General features: G+C 39.3%; 1 protein-coding gene and 1 pseudogene across 1 annotated transcript in view; both read right to left on the bottom strand.

Annotated features, from left to right (window-relative positions):
* The window catches only part of LOC102017549, a 69,371-nt gene that overhangs the window by 20,090 nt on the left and 31,811 nt on the right, over window positions 1-17,470 (bottom strand). The window contains exon 2 of the mRNA XM_013510221.1: window positions 133-246. Within this exon, the coding sequence (XP_013365675.1) occupies window positions 133-187 (55 nt within the window). The 5' untranslated portion in view covers window positions 188-246. The remainder of the gene's footprint in view (window positions 1-132; window positions 247-17,470) is intronic.
* LOC102017203 overlaps window positions 3,743-17,470 on the bottom strand; it is a 49,733-nt pseudogene continuing 36,005 nt past the window's right edge.

The raw sequence follows: 17,470 nt of genomic DNA, 5'->3' as shown, positions 1-17,470 counted from the left end.
CTCTCATGGAACTGAAGATCAGGTTCATAGTAATACTGTAGACAGATGGATCACAGGCGTGTAGAGGGACAGGAGACTCATGTCCTCTGTGGAATGTCTTTGGGCTTCTGGGGGATGGAGATGGTCACTTACCTGTCCTTGTCCTTGGGGGCAGAAAGAAGGCCAACAGGAGCAGGAGCAGCTGCATCTTCCCAAGAAGACTTCCCAGGTCCGAGCTTCTGAATCTTTGTGCTTGATGTATTTAACCTGCAACACAGGAAGCGGGAGGAGTCGGCTCAGTGATCTTATGTTTCCCACTGATTTTGTGATGCTTCATCATGGGAGCCTTTCTAACAAAACACCATCCTCCCAACACCTTCCCCTGATGACATCTTCTATGTGGTTGTGTAGAATGTACAGAGACCACAGCTGATGATTTAGAGCAAGCCACCTGCTTACTCTAGCCCACAGAATGAACTCAACACTGTAATGTGGGGAGTGTAGGATGTGGTATTGGCCAGTACAAGCTCAGAAACATGGGTCTCCAGTGACAGAATCATCAATGCCAGGCTATTAAGTCCACTAGGATAGTTTCTGCAGCAGATAAGCATTAGGCCCCTCTCTTGTGCTAAGAGCAAGCATGTTCCCAACAGAGCTGACCATCTGGTGAAGGAGGCAGAATTCTGGTGACCCAATTTCAGGAAAGCCATGGTGGCATGATGTACTAAGCAGTAACAAAACTTAGCAACCATGTACTAAACCCATCTGGTAACTCTTATATCATCATAGCCTCCTTCCAAGTAAACCTAAAATATCACTTGTTTAATTATGAATATTCAATGTGATGGAGTCCACCTTTCTTCTCAATATTTTTAGACAAAATTTATGCATTTGACATTTATTGGTCTAAATTAGCAAATTGCTGTGGGGCCTAGGAATTCCATCCAGGAACTGACATAGGTTGCTCTTCTTCTTTAGGTAGGCTGTTGTGGATCCCAGTAGAACGACCTGCACTGAGGACGGGGTGTCTATCTGAGCACTGATCCCTTGTCTTTAGGGCTCTCCTTCTGTGCTCTGCTTCCTGGGCTATACCAGTTGAATTGTTTTACTCCATCCAACCCTCTGCCCTAGTGTTTCTGCCTCGGAGCAAGGTAGGGATTGAATCCTCTGCAACCATGTTGCTTGATGGACAACTGTATCTCTAAATAGTTGGATTCTGGTGATTTAAGCATCATCTTTATGTGCCTGTATTTGTGGGTATTAACTGTGGTGACATGTCTCAAGAATGAGGTGTCCCATGGATGAAAAGGTAAAAGAGATAAGAAAAATAGGAGAGGCAAAAGTCTCGCATCAGGGGGTTTACAGCCTCTTGGACTGCAGCCTCAATCACCCATCCCAATCACCTTTTATTAGAACCAAGAACATAACTAAGACCCACAGGAGAAATTCATTATCCTTTTCCATTTCTGCCTCTCAGCTGATGGTAACTATCATCGGGTGAGCCTTCCACACCCTGTACCATGTACACTCAGTATGGCTGGGGAATCATAAGCCAACCATCAGTAATCAATGCATTAGCAATCACAGTTTTTTTCCCCACATGTCCCCCTTTTTGTTTTAATTAGCAATCACAGTCCTTTTCCCACATGTCTCCCCTTTGATGCATCAACAAAGTTACCAGTTGTCTTCTGTTTCTCAGCATTTCCTGGATGAACCTCGCCAGACTAATGGGATGAGGCAAAGTACAATGATAATATCACAAGAAATGACTATGGATGTTTGTAAAAATAAGAACATAGTTCCGAGTCCATAACAATGTTTAGTCTTCAATTTATATCTAGAGATCACACTTTTCTGCCATATATTAAGACCAAGTTAGAGTGAGACTTGTATAAATAAAGAGTTTTAACCTTTTACTATCTATCAGGGTCAGTTAGGTCTCCTCAGGAATCTTGGAACCAAATGCAGCATCTCTTGATCCTCTGTCAGTGCCAGCCATCTGGATGAATCATGGCCATTGCTTGACCAAGGTGCTTTCTGTGAAAGCCTGAGAGATTTTTTCTCTTTTAGTGACTCTCCTTAGGCACACTATACATCAGAGAATTACTTTTCTCTGCTGTCCCATAATCTCCTTGATCAGAAAATCAGGGACTCAATCGAGTTATACAATGTCATGGTAGAGGTTCTCTTATGTCCTGAGTCTGTACTGACCTCAGAGGGCATAGCCAAAATACTGGCTGTGTTTTTAGCCCAAACTATCTTTCTGATATTGAGTCTGTAGCTCTCAGTGGTTAAACATCCAGCAGAGGAGATTAATGATATAACATCGTAATGAAGGCAACAAGATTAGCATCATAATCTAATCTAAATAGCAAGTACCTTGGAACATACAAGTGGAACCATAATTTCTTAACAACCATAGATATTCCACTATTTAAATCTCAATAGAATATTGACAAACAACAATTACATATATCCACTCAGAAATTTAAAAATCAAAACCTTGTGTGACATAAAGCTTACTACTGATCTGAAATAACAGAGGCAATAAAGCTTAGCACTACTATCTATCTGAATATTAGACATCTTAGAACATAAAATGAAACTGTTGTTCTCTTAAGGACCATTAATATCCTATCATTTAAATCCCTCTAGAATGTTAACATATAATAATTACATATTGGTACATTGAAATTAGAAACCAAATCCATACATAACATTGCCGCATGACAATCATGACATTTTGTAACACACTTAAAATTTCATTTGATAACCTAACCCTCTCAACCAATCATCTCTATCTAATACATAAGCTTTTCTCTAATCTGCTATCATTTAATGAAATATACCTAAGTTTTTCAAAGGCAAAGGTGTGAATTTGAATGAAAGTCTTATCATAAGCAATCCTTGCTTTACCTTTTGAAGAACTATACATCCAGAATCAAGAATACATTTCAATATACTATGAAATTAACAATAATAACTTGACATACACATATGAAAACTTTTGTTTCTTTAGTTTTGTACATCTTTCTTGAGAACACCTTATTTTTTATTTTTTTCTGGAACACTTTTAACCATGACCAAATTATTGGGGTATCTCCCAAGAGACTGTGGAGGTCACTGGGGCTCCTTATTAATGAAGAAACCCAACAATTTTTCTGCTTAGAGATTATAGTTAAATATCTTTATTTAAATATCTTCATTTAGACCAGCTGGTAATTTAGGAGAAAGCATGCTTTTAGATTTGCACCCCAATTGTATCATGAAAAAATTTTGTTGAACCCAAAAGTAAAGGAGAACAGCTGTTTACAAAATGGCAGACAAACATGTAACAAGTACACAAAATATACAAACATTTACAGAAAATCAGAGTGCACTCAAGCAAACCTTTTACCAAACCATATTGTAGTAATCCTACTACAATTTTAAAATTTTATAATCTAACTGTCTGTCATTATAAATGGTCCCCATGCATCACGCTAACCAGGAAGCTATCTAAATTCAATACCATAAATTAATACAGGCATATATGTCTGATTCTGTAAAGTTAATGCCTATCATAGTGCCTATGACAGCCAACATGGCTGAAAATATATTACTAGCTATAAATATTTTCCACTAAAATGCAGCTGGCTCTCGACATTATGGATTACTTTCTTCAGTTGTTTCTAAATTGGGGTTTGTGCCTCCTGAATATTCCTGATTATTATCCAAGGATGGTGCTGTAGTGGCATTACTCTCATTTTTTCCACTGGAGGATTCAGATTGAGTCTGACTGTTTGTGGCTCATGTAGAGGTTTAATTCTTCTAGCAGGTAACCACACTTTATCTCCTGAATCTGTAATGACACAAGCAAATCCTCCCTGTGAAATCTGAACAATAATTCTTTCCCACTTTCTAGTATGAATATCTTTCCAAAAAAACAGGTTGCCCTATTGGTTCTGGTGGTCCTTTAATAATAGTGGTCTAAAATTTTCTGCTGCTGTAGTAGATGAATCTTTACTAATATCCAAAAAATTTAAAGAGAATAAAGCTTTATGTAATATTTGACATGGTGAGCTTCTACCCCTAATTCCCCCTTTTTGTTTAGCTTTTAGATTTAAGAGTAGCATGTGCCCTTTCAACCATACCTTGTCCTTGAGGATAATATGGAATACTGGTATAATGCTTAATATTCCACAAGGAACAGAATTGCTGGAAGGAATGGGATGTGTGAGCAAGTCCATTGTCAGTTTTAATTGCTTTGGGCTTTCTTATGATAGCAAAACATTCTAACAAATGATTTTTAACATGTGCAAACTTTTCTCCTGATTGTGCAGAGGCCCATATAAAGCCAGAATATGTGTCAATAAGAACATATACAAATCCAAGTTTTCCAAAAGCAGGAATATATGTTACATCCATCTGCCACAACTCATTACTTTGCAAACCTCTAGGATTTGTTGCAGGCTGAAAAGTAAGCTTATTAAGCATTCCACAAGTAGGACAAGATAAAACGATTTCAAGAGCTTGTTGAATGGAAAGTTGAGGAAATTTTTTATATAAGCCTTTGGTATTTACATGAGTTAAAGTGTAGAATTCAGTAGCTAAATAATCTGGTGAGGAAACAGCAACAAGTCAGTCAACTTCATCATTATATTTAACCGTGTCACCAGGAAGATGTGAATGAGAGCGGATATGAGTTGCAAAAATAGGAAAATCTCTATTATGGATATTAGTCTGTAATTGAAAGAACAACTGATCAAGTTCAGTAGCATTTGATAAAGTAGCTGTTTTTATATAACTGACTGTGAACCATACTTATTGAGTCTGTAACAAAGACGATAGATTCTAGAACATCTAACAAAAGTTGGTTACTGCCTGAAGTTCTGCTCATTGTGCAGAAAGAAAAGGAATGCGCCATACTTTTGAAATCTTTCCTACGTATTCAGCTTTTCCATTACCGCTACCATCAGTATAGTACGTGTCTGCTGCAGTTATGGGTTCAGAGTGCATAATTCTAGGCAAAATCCAGTTATGCTGTTTAAGAAATTGTAAAAGTTTAGAATTGGGAAAATGATTGTCTATTTTTCCAATACAACCAGCAAGTCCAATCTGCCACTGTTCACTCATTTGTAATGCCTGATCTGTCTGCTGCTTTATTAAGGAAAAAATAATAGATTTAGGGTCTTTTCCTGATAACTGTCATAAACAAGTTTGGTTTTTAAAAATAACTAGGCCTATTTTATCTATATAAGTAATGAGCCGCTTCTGTTCCTTGTGTGGAAGAAAAATCCATTCTAAAACTGCCTCCTCCTGCCATACTATGGCCGTAGGAGAATGAGATGATGGAAAAATTAGAAGTGTAACCGGTTTAGATAAATCTATATGGGTTAATTGAGCTTGACTTATAGGCTGTTCTACCCAGGCTAATTATTTTTCAGCTTCTTTTGTAAGGTAATGAGGGCTGTCTAATGCTGAGTTCCCTTTAAGAGTATTAAAAAGGTGTTGTAAAGCATAGGTAGGAATACCTAAAGAAGATAGCAACCAATTAATATCTCCCAATAATTTTTGAAAATCATTAAGGATGAGAAGCTGATCTTTAGAAATACTAATTTTTTTGGAATTATTTGTTGTTTTTGGAGAATATGACCAAAATAAGTAATGGAACAGTCGGTCTGGAGTTTTTCTGGGGCTATCTGCAAACCAAAGTCAGTCAACAATTGTTTGGCTACACAGAATATTTCCTGCAAATATCTTTCTGAGCTAACAGAAAAGAGAATATCATCTATATAATGCAAAATCAGAGCATCTGGGAATCTTTCCTGCAACAATTCTAAAGGTCTTTTAACATAATATTGACAGAGTATTGAACTATTTAGTATTCCTTGAGGGAGAACTTTCTAATGATATCTTTTTACTAGTCCCTGGTTATTAAAAGTAGGTACAGTAAATGCAAATTTTTCTCTATCTGCCGATTGCAATGGAATAGTTAAAAAACAGTCCTCAAGGTCTTTAACAATTAACTTCCAATCCTTAAGTATCATGACAAGAGAGGGTAATCTGAACTGTAATGGACCCATAGGTTGAATGACCTCATTAATTTTTCTAAGATCTGTGAGCATTCTTCATTTACCTAATTTCTTTTTAATCACAAATACAGGGCAATTCCAGGGGCTAGTAGATTCCTCAATATGTTCTTCTAACAATTGTTTTTGTACTACTGATCTAAGGGTTTCTAATTTTTCTTTTGGAAGAGGCCACTGCTCAACCCAAATTGGCTCATCAGTAAGCCATTTTAAAGGTAAAGTGGAACCCTTTTCTACAGTAGCCTCTGTCCTAAACTTGGATACTCTAAACCATGCATCTCTTTGGCAATAATAGGAGCTTGTATACAGCTATTAACTTTACAAGGATTATAATGCATTTGATCCATCATATCCTTTGCCTGAGATGGTATATGTGGAATGCTCACATATGCTCCCCATTGCATTAACAAATCTCTTCCCCACAGATTCACCACTATATCAGCAATATATGGTTTTAAAGTACCTATTTGTCCTTCTGGACAAGAAATCTGAAGAATGTTAATGCTTTGGTGAACATCTGTCATTGTTCCAACACCAGAGAAAACTGTAGGCACTTTCATGGTAGGCCATAATTTAGGCCAGTGTTGCCAGGAAATTATAGTCACATCTGCTCCTGTGTCTACCAACCCCTTAAATCCTTTTCCATCTATTTTCAGTGTAACTCAGGTCTTTTATCTCCTACAGAGGAGATAAAAAATTCCTCCTGGTTATTAAAAGTAGGTACAGTAAATGCAAATTTTTCCAAAACATAAAATGTGTATCTTCCAAAACATAAAATGTGTATCTATCCATAAGATGAGCTCTAATTGCAGGATCAGGTTGATGCAAAAGGGAATCTTCTCCTACTTTGCTACTGGCTAGATCCATTGTATTAGGAGAATAAAACACACACATTGACACTCCTTGACAAGTGTCAATCCTAAGCAGTAGCTCCTTGTTTTATTGTCTGGCGTAGCACCTGGGGCACAAAGTCCTGCAGGAAGCCATACAGCTCATGGAACAGGTTTTTTATGTCTCACAGAGGGGTGACTGTGAGCATCCCCTCTGCCTCAGAGATGCTTGCCACAAAGGTCACAAGGGACTCGGCCCTTGCTCCCTGTTTCCTGTTATTGCTGCCAGGTCCCACCAGCTTCTGTGTCACCTGGGCCTCTGTCACCAGCCAATCAACCACTTTGTCACCCTCCTGGCTCTGTCACCACCCTTGCCATGTGTGGTGCCACAGGGTGCAGTGCCAGCTAGTATGGCCATGACACAGCTGGGTTGGTGTTGGGTGACCCTGTCCTTCCACCCTGGGGCCTGGGCACTGGCTAGCCAACACGGTAGGTCCCCTGGCTGTCTGGAGCTGTTCATGTCCTACTCCTGTGCTGCCTTCCCAGCCTCTGCAACTGTCTTCTCCTTTACTTTTTGACTCAGGTCCCTGCATGTCCCCACAGCTCCTCAACCCTGTCCTTGTCACCCCCTTCATGCCCATTTAACTTCAGTTTTTTGCCAGCTACTCCCTGGGTGGTCTCCTCTATCTCTGTCCTGGGCATTGGCCTCTTTGTTCCCCGTTCTATCTGGCACCCCAGTGTGTCCTGCAGCACCTGGACGAGAGCAGCAATGAGCTGGGGGAAAGGCACTGTGGGCAGGGGAATAGGAGCAGCTGGGAGCAGCGAGGGGGGAGGGCGTGGCTGCTGAGGAGGCAGCAGCCCCCAGTTACGGCCTTGGGGAGAGCTGTGCTGATACTTTAGGTACCAGCAGTAACTGGCTGCAGCTTCCATTTTATCAAGTTGGGATCCAGCAAGTTGGTGGCATGGCCCTAACAGTCCTGCTTTATTTTCAGGAATGGGCTCCACTGCCTGTGTACTCCCGACAAACAGCCCTGTGATTACTGCTTCTGTAGCCACAGGGGATGTGCTCAGCCTCTGTGCATGCTGGCCATCGCTTTCGTTCTGGCCACAAGATATTTTGTTTTTGTCTGGATTCTAAGTACCAGCATCAGCACAGGACAGGTGCCTGCCCCTACATCTCTCACACAGGTCTTGACGATGAGTGTGTGTGGGGCCCACATAGCAAAGTCTTACTGAGCAGGAACATCTAATTCTTTTACAACTGTGACATGTGATATCCTCCACTTGGTAAGGGTTGTAAGGTTTCTGACATGTTCTGCAAAACTGTTTAAAGTAAACTTTGTTCGTACCCTGGACACACCATGTGTATGCGCTCTCCCAGCGAATGTTGCAGTCGTTGCAATGATAATAGCCATATTTTTGCCTGAAGCACATGAGCTCCTTGCTTGGCTCAGCATCCAGAGACAAAGAGATCATTGGATCTGCTTGGGCGTGTTTGTAACTGCTGCTGGCTAGAAATGCTAGAAGTTTATAACTGCCGCAGTCGCCCAGGAGGAGAGCCCCTGGCGCCCGGGAGGCCACGCAGCAGGGTACAGCGGCCTTTGGGCTGGACCCCGGCCATGCAGGCACCCCGGAGGAGAGCCCCTGGTTCCTGGGAAGCCATGTGGGGGCACGTGGCGGTGCGTGCCAGCCCTTAGGCTGGCTGCTGCTGTGCAATTGAGAAATATCATGGCACAGAAAAACAGTGACACAATTGGCCCACCACATGCTGGCTGCAGAGGCCTGCTCACAGACATGCGTGAATCATTCTGACATGGAGAAACCCCTGGGAATACATGCCACACAGCAAGTCATTCTTCCCCCTGCCATTGAGAACCAGAAAGGTCCAGAGTCAGCAGAGGAGCAGCTGCTGAACAAGAACTCAGGCAATATGAGAATATAGCCTAAGTCTGAAGAGTCAGAGGTCTAGTGGACCAGCATCATGAGAGCCATTCAGAAGCTGTAAACCAGGAGAACCTTGCACAATATGTGGGGAGACCCTCTCAAAGCCATTCTTCCCCTGACAGTACAGGCTGCGGTGAAGGAGCATGTGGCGCTTCCGAGAGGTCTGCAGTAAGATTTCTGCTGCCTGTGCTGATGGTTGGGGAGAGGACACTAACTGGTTGTGGGGTCCCAATGTGATGGGAGGCTGGAGAGAAAAAGCTACAAAAAGTGGCTTTTGCCCCAGATGGCTCACTTGAGATGTTAGTAAGAATTGCCTCCTCAGTATTCTATAGCCATGATGAGGAGGAGGCCAAGGAGAGAAAACAAAGAGACCGAGAAAAAGCAGCTGCTTTTGCTGCACCACTAAGAGAAACAGACCCTAAGTCTGATTCTTGGGGCCCCAAGAAGAGCTCGACAACTGCATTCATCTGATACCACTGTTAAAAGCCAGGCCACCTCAAGAGGAACTGCCCTGAGAAGCCCCCTGGGCCATGCTCTGAATGTAAAGGTGACCATTGGAGATCGGTCTGCCCTCTGAAGTGGAGGCCCCAGAGCTCAGACCCATCCTACCAGTTAGTCCAACAGGAATGAGGGGGCCCGGGGCATACTCTGCCTTCTCCCTCTGGCCAGACTGTCAGCTCCATGGAGGAGCCCTGGGTAATCATGACTATGGGGGAACAAGAAAACAGCCTGTTGCTAAACACAGGTGCAAGTCTCTCGGTCCTTCTTTTCAATCCTGGCTTTCCTTCCAGCTGTCACACTTCAGTGAAAGGAGTCACTGGTGAGGAGGTAACATGCTATTTTTGACAACCCTTAGGCTGTAACTACTTGTTAGATCCTTCTTGCATATCTCTGTCTTCTTGGGAAACCACTTTGAAGATACCACCATATATTACAGCAGCCATTGATATTTTCCTACTAATCTATCCATAACTCTGTAATGTTTGTATTGTTCCTATTCTATTTTGTAAATGGATGTATGTTTATTATTATGTGTTTCTTACAACAACCATTGAGAATAGTTCATGATTATTCAATTGGTTACTCGTGTATAGCTCTATTTATTTTCTTTAGAAGCCACTTTGAAGATACCAAAGTACAGTACAACAACTATTGATAAACTCCTACCTCTTTTGTGTGTAACTCACTATTATTTGTCTATTTGTTTTCCTGAGAAACTATCTTGTAGATAACAATATGTAAAACAATGACCATTGATAATGTCCTACCACTTTGTCTGTAGTTTGGTAAGCCCCCCCTATTACTATGCTATCCTTCTTATACTTTTTAAAATAAAAAAAAAATGAAAAAGAAATTCTTGGTAGCTTCCTGTATTGTTTATCCTTGGGCACTGGGCTGGGCCTGAGGTGAAGTTTCCTGCTGGTGTCAGAGGAGTACTGTTTTTATGATATTTTGATCGACACTGATTAGCCCAGTGCCATCCTTTTTGACACCTAGAACAAACCTTAATGGGTAAAGAATCTTCTGAAATATTAACCTTTCATTTTATCCAGTCATCCATTCTTTGTCTTGGTCTGCAGTCCTTTTTCGCTTGCCCTGTTTTACCACATTCAAAACATTTAACATTCCTTTGAGTACCAGGGCTGTTTCCCATTAAAGCAGCTGCAAGCAGTCTTGCTTTAAAGGTTTCTGATCCTATATCCTGATAAGCTTTTATATATTCATCCAAAGTAATGTCCTGAGATTTTAAAGGTCTTAAAACTTTTTTGCATTTTGAGTTTGCATTGTCATAGGATAACATTTTCAATAATAGTTCTCTTAAGACAGGTTGTGACACCATTTTCTGGAGTACTTCTCTTAGTCTAGCTATAAACTCTATGTAGGGCTCATTAACATCTTGAATAACCTGAGTCACGGAGGGAACAGTCTGGCCAGGAGCAGTAATCTTTTCTCATGCTTGAAGATGACACATTTTTGTTTGAATAATTACCTCATCATTATATTCTGTTTGCTGATCAATCCCAAACCAATTACCAGAGCCCATGAGTTGGTCCGCAGAAATAGGAACTGGTGGGTTAGCATGGGCACTACGATGGGCCATCAGCTCTGCTTCATCTCTCCACCATGTTTTAAACTGGAGGAATTCAGTGGGACTGAGAAATGTATGTCTGATTATCTCTTGATCTCACGGAATTAAACGGTCAGACTGAGATAGTCCCGAAATCAAACCAAAAGTATAAGGAGAATTCACTCCATATGAAACACATGCCTGCTTCAACTCTTTTATGGTTTTAAAGGATAAGGGAGCATGACTATATTGCACATACCCTTTGGGATTTCCCTGATCTCCTGGTAGTTGAGTAACTGTAACTGGGTACATAGCAAAAGCCTTACAAGCATCCAAATCTCCTTCCTGTCTGGCTTCGGCAAAAGCCCTCATAACCATAGTCATAGGTAATGGTCTTTGAACAGTCAACCAAGGTGGGCCCCTAAAAGGGTCAAGTCCATCATATGGGGGCTGAGGGTTGTGCCATATCCTCATTTCCTATCTCCTGTAAAATCTCTTGTTTTGCTTTGTATTTTTTCTGAAACAGAAAATTTCACAAACCCTCATGAACAATCCTGGAGACCGGGCTTACCTGCCCGCTGATTCTCCTCTGGTCCGTTGAGCACTGACTTAATTTCCTTAATTCTCTTTCCTAGTCTCAAAGACTTTTTTTTTCTTAAATTTTAAAAATAAAAGGAGGAAAACATTAACAGACAGACAACCTTTTACAAAAGAGCAAAAGAACAGTACAGACAATAGAGGGTTACAAACAAAGTGGTAGGAAATTAACAATGCTTGTTGTATTACATATTGATATCTTCAAAGTGGTTTCTCATGAAAACAGATAGACATGCAATATTGATCAATCAAGGACTCATTGACAGTTTCTTTCAGCAAAGAAATAGAAGACAGTAGATCAACTATGTTAACTATCCTATATATACATACATACAAAATTTCTCTTTCTTTCCCTTTTCTTTTCCCACATCCCAGTTGCCCTTTACCCTTGAGCATTTTCCTATCATTTCACAATGTCTATCATACCTCTGAGTTTAAATGAATTCTTTCAGGTTTTACACTACTGAGACAATGCAGTGCTTGCACATGCAGGTCTGATTTATTTCACTTATGAGTATGATCTCTAGCTGTGACCATTTACCTATAAAAGCCTTGAGTGTATCTTTCTTTATAGCTGAGTAATATTCCATTATATAAAAGTATCACAATTTTCTTATCCAATCCTCGGTGGATGGACATTTAGCAATTACAGATTGTGCTGCTATGAACATAGGTGCACATATATTGCTGTGATATGATGTTTTCAGATCTTCTAGGAAAATACCCAGAAGGGGAATAGCTGGGTTGAGTGGGACCTCTAGACCTAGTTTTCTGAGGAATCTCCACATTGATTTCCACAGTGGTTTCACCAGTCTGCATTCCCACCAGCAGTGGAGAAGGGTTCCTATTTCTCCACAGCCTCGCCAGCATTTGTTATTTGTTGATTTCTTAATGCTAGCCATTCTTACTGGGGTAAGGTGGAATCTCAATGTTGTTTTAATTTGCATTTCTCAAATGACTAATGATGTTGAACATTTTCTCATCTATTTATTTGCCATTTGTATTTCTTTATCTGAGAACAGTGTGTTCATCTCAGATGCCCATGTTTGGATTGGGTCTTTGAATTTGGGGAGGGGCTGATATTTTTTAAGTCTTTATATGTTCTAGATAGAAGCCCTGTATCTGAGGGACAGTCAGCTAAAATTTTTTCCGAGTTTGTGCGTTTTATTTTTACTGTGCTGGTGATTTCTTTAGATGTGCAGAAACTTTTCAGTAGGATGAGATCCCAGTTGTTGCTTCTTTGAAGTGTTTCACGTGGTTTGGTTTTTGTTCATGAACTCTCTGCCTACCCCTATGTCTTCAAGGTTTTTACCTACTTTCTCTTCCAATAGATTTATTGTTTCTGTTTTAATATTGAGATCTGTGATCCATTTTGACTTGAGTTTGGTGCATAGTGATAGACTTGGGTCTATTTTCAGTCTTTGATAGGTGGCAAGTCAATTTTTCCAGCACTATTTATTAAAGAGGCTATCGTCCTTCCAGTGAGCCCCTTTATCAAAGATTCTGTGGCTGAGAGTGTTTGTGTTTGTTTCTGTTTCTCCAACTCTGTTCCATTGATCCTCAGGTCTGTTTTTCAGCCAGTACCAGGTTGATTTTATTATAGTAGCTCTGCCCCAAGGAGGTAGATGGGAAATACCTGGCTCTCTCTGTGAGTTTCAGCTGGGAATCGGGGCGGTGAGAGAGGGTCACAGCCCGCCTGGTTCTGCTTCTTATTCAGTTCAGGACGTGCGCAGGAGCCAGACTCGGGCCGCCCAAAGAGCAATCGCAGAGTGCCCATGCCTGCGACCCAGCAGGGTGTCCGGGTGCAAGTCGCTTCCATGATTTAGCTATTGCAAATTGTGCTGTTATAAACATGGGTGCATATATATTGCTGTGATATGATGTTTTCAGATCTTCTGGGAAAATACCCAGCAGGGGAATAGCTGGGTTGAATGGGACCTCTAGATCTACTTTGCTGAGGAATCTCTAAACTGAATTCCACAGAAGTTTCTCAAGTCTGCATTCCCACCAGCAGTGGAGATGATTTCCTATCTCTCCACAGTCCCGCCAGTATTTGTTATTGGAGATTTCTTAATGACAGCCATTCTCACTGGAATGAGATGAGAGTTCAATGTTGTTTTAATTTGCATTTCTTGAATGACTATGATGTTGAACATTTTCTCATGTATTTATTTTCCATTTGTATCTCTTTATCTGAGAAATGTGTATTCATCACAGATGCCCATTTTTGGATTGGGTGTTTGAATTTGTGGGGGTTGACTTTTTAAAATACTTTATATGTTCTAGATAGAAGCACTTTATCTGAGGGATGGCCAGCAAATATTTTTTCCCAATTTGTAGGTTTTCTTTTTACTCTGCTGGTGATTTCTTTAGATATGTAAAGCTTTTCAATAAGATGAGATCCCAGTTTTTGATTCTTTGACGTATTTCCTGTGCTGTTTGATTTTTGTTCATGAACTCTCTGCCTACCCCTATGTCTTCAAGATTTTTATCTATTTTCTCTTCCAGTAGATTTAGTGTTTCTATTTTAATATTTAAATGTTAGATTTATTTTGATTTGAGTTTGGTGCGTGGTGATAGATATGGGTCTAGCTTTAGTCTTTGGCATGTGGAAAGCCAGTGTTTCCAGCACCATTTATTGAAGAGGCTATCTTTCTTACAGTGAACTTGTTTGACACCTTTGTGAAAAATAAATTGGCTGAGTGAATTTGTGGATGTGGCTGCACCTTCCAGTCTGTTCCATTGATCCTCAGGTCTATTTTTCTGCTGATGCCATGCTGATTTTATCACAGTGGGCTTGTAGTATAATTTCAAGTCAGGGACTGTAATGCCACCTGGCTTGTCTTTGTGGCCCAGGATTGCTTTTGCTATTCTGGGTCTCTGGTTCCAGATGAATTTTAGGAATGTTTTCTGTAGATCTGTGAGGTATACTGATGCTACTTTAATTGTGATTGCATTTGAATGTGTACAACAACTTTGTGAGCATGGCCCTTTTCACAGTATTGGTTCTTCCACTCCATAAGCAAGGAATATCTTTCCATTTTCTGAAAACTTCAACTTCCTTTCTCAGAGTACTGTGGTTTTCAATGTAAAGATCTTTCACTTCTTTTGTTAGATTGATTTCTAAGTACTTCAGTTTTGTAGATGGTATTGTAAAATATATGATTTCCTTAATTTCTCTCTCAGTATGTTCGTTTTTGTGTATAAGAATGCTATTGATTTTTGAGTGTTGACCCTCTATGCATCCCCATTACTGAATTTGTTAATTAATTCTAGGGGTCTTCTAGTGGAGTTTGTGGTGTCTTCCATGTAGAGTACCATGTCATCTGCAGATCATGATAACTTCACTTCTTCCTTTCCTATCCTTATTCCTTTTATATCTCTCTCTTGTCTAATTGCTCTGGGTAATGTTTCCAGAGTTGTATAGGAGTGATGACAGTAGGTATCCTTGTCTTATTCCTGATTTGAAAGTGAAAGATTTCAGTTTTTGTCCATTTAGTATAATGTTGGATTTTGGTTTGTTACAGATAGCTTTGATCAGATAGAGGTAAAGTCCCTCTATTCCTGTATTCTCTAGGTTTTTTTTTTTTTATCATGAATGAGTATTAGACTTTGTCAAAAGATTTTTCTGCATCTATTGAAATAGTCATGTGGTTTTTGTCTTTGGCTCTGTTAATATGGTATAGTACATTAATTGATTGCATATATTGAACCATCCCTGAACTTCTAGGATGAATCCCACTTGGTCATGGTGTATAATCTTCTTGATGAACTGCTGAACTTTGTTTGCTAATATTTTATTGAGCATCTTTGCATCTATGTTCATTAGGAAGAGTAGCCTGTAGTTCTCTCTCTAGTTTTGGTATCAGTATAATACTTGCCTCCAGAAATGAGTAAGGGAGAATTGCTTCCTTTTCAATTTCATTGAAGAGTTTGAGGAGAGTTTGCATTAAATGTTTTCTGAAATTCTTGTAGAATTCAGCTGTGACTCCATCAGGATCTGGGCTTTTCTTTGCTGGCAGGTTTTTAATCACATTTTGAATTTCAATAATTGATACTGGATTATTCAGAATTTTTATTTCTTCTGGATTCAGTTTTGGTAATTCATACTTACCTAGGAGTCTGTCCATTTCTTCTATATTTTGCATCCTATCGGAGTGAAGATTTTCAAAGCTGGTATTGATGATCTTCTGAATTTCTATAGGATTTGTAGTGATTTCATCCTTTTATTCCTTATTGCATGAATTTGAGTTTTTTCTTTCTTTGTTTTGATAAGTGAGGCTAGGAGTTTATTCATTTCATTCATCCCTTGAAAGAACAAACTCTTTGATTCATTAATTCTTTGTAGTATTTTCTTTGTCTCAATTACTTTAATTTCTGCCTAGATTTTTTTAACTTTCCCCCCTTCTTTGGGTTTGACTTGTTCTTTCTTTTTCTAAAAGTTTGAGGTGCAGTATTAGGCTATTAATTTGTTCTCATTCTCTTTTCCTCATGTGTGAATTTTCCACCATAAACTGCTCTCTGAGGCCTGCTTTCAGTGCCTCCCACAGATTCTGGTAAGTTGTATTTACATTTTTGTTTGTTTGTAGACACTGTTTAATTTCTTCTTTAATTTCATCCATGACCTATTGGTTATTCAGGAGGGCGTTATTGAATATGTACGTGTTTATCGAGTTTTTTGCAGCTCCTTTTGTCATTAATTTCCAATTTCATGGCACTATGGTCAGATGGTATGCATGGGATAATTTCAACACGTTTGTATTTAGTTAAGCATGTTCTATGGTTTAGTATGTGGTCTATTTTGGGGAATGTCCCATGTGCAGCTGAGAAGAATATGTATTCTGTTCTTTTTTTGGGGGGTCCACTCTGTAAAGTCTACTGAGTCTATTTGTTGACAAGTTTTGTGCATTTCTGTGATTTATTTGGTGATTTTTTTGTCCAATTGACCTATGTCTTTGTGTCAATGGCATGTTAAAGTCCCCCATTACAATAATGTTATTAGTTTTTTAGTTTTTCATGTCTATTAAGGCTTGTTTTATATAGTTGGGTTCCCCATATTAGGTGCATACATATTGATGGTTGTTATCTCTTCTTCTTGAAGTTTTCTCCTGCTAAGTATGTAGTGACATTCTGTGTCTCTTGATTGTTCTTGGTTTGAAGTTTGCATTGTCTGCAATTGATTAGCTATCCCTGATTTTTCCTAGGTTCCTCTCACATGGAGGATTGTTTTTCAAACTTTGACTTTTCAGTCTGTGAATTTCCTTTTGAGTTGAATGTGTTTCTTGTATACAGCATATTATTGGATTTTGTTTCTTGATCCACTCTGCCAGTCTGTTTGTTGTGGTTGGTGAATTGAGGCCATTTACATTAATGGTGATAACTGTTATGTGTTGGCTTCTCTTTGTCACGTTATTTACTTGTCAGTTTCCAACTTTTACTCTCTGTTTCAATTTTTCTCTGCTATGTGGTTTCTTTGTATTTTTTGATTGAAATTGTAGTGATTTTTATCTCTTTCTAGAATATCTTTTAGTAGTGTTTGTAGGGTTTGTTTGGCACTCATGAAGCTCTTCAGTTGTTCTTTGTTGTGGAAATATTGTATTTCTCCATTAAATTTAAAGGATAGTTTTACAGGATGCAACAGTCTAGGTTGGAAGTTGTTTTGTTTTAGGACCTGGAATACTACACTCCAAACTCTTCTTGAATTGGTGGTTTGTGTTGAGAAATCTGCGATGGTTCTGATGGGCTTTCCTTTATAGGTGATCTGTTTCTTTTCTCTAATAGCTTTTTATTTTTTTATTTTTTTTATTTTAAAGAATAAAAGAAGGATAACATAATAATAGGGGGGACTTAGCAAATTACAGACAAAATGGTAGGAAATTATCAATGGTTATTGTTTTACATATTATTATCTACAAAATAGTTTCTCAGGAAAACAAATAGACAAATAATAGTGAGTTAGAGACAAAAGAGGTAGGAGATTG

The sequence above is a fragment of the Chinchilla lanigera genome, unplaced genomic scaffold, assembly GCF_000276665.1.
Source record: "Chinchilla lanigera isolate Chin_1 unplaced genomic scaffold, ChiLan1.0 scaffold00008, whole genome shotgun sequence".
Classification (NCBI taxonomy): domain Eukaryota; kingdom Metazoa; phylum Chordata; class Mammalia; order Rodentia; family Chinchillidae; genus Chinchilla; species Chinchilla lanigera.
This window is presented reverse-complemented; position numbering and strand designations above follow the sequence as displayed.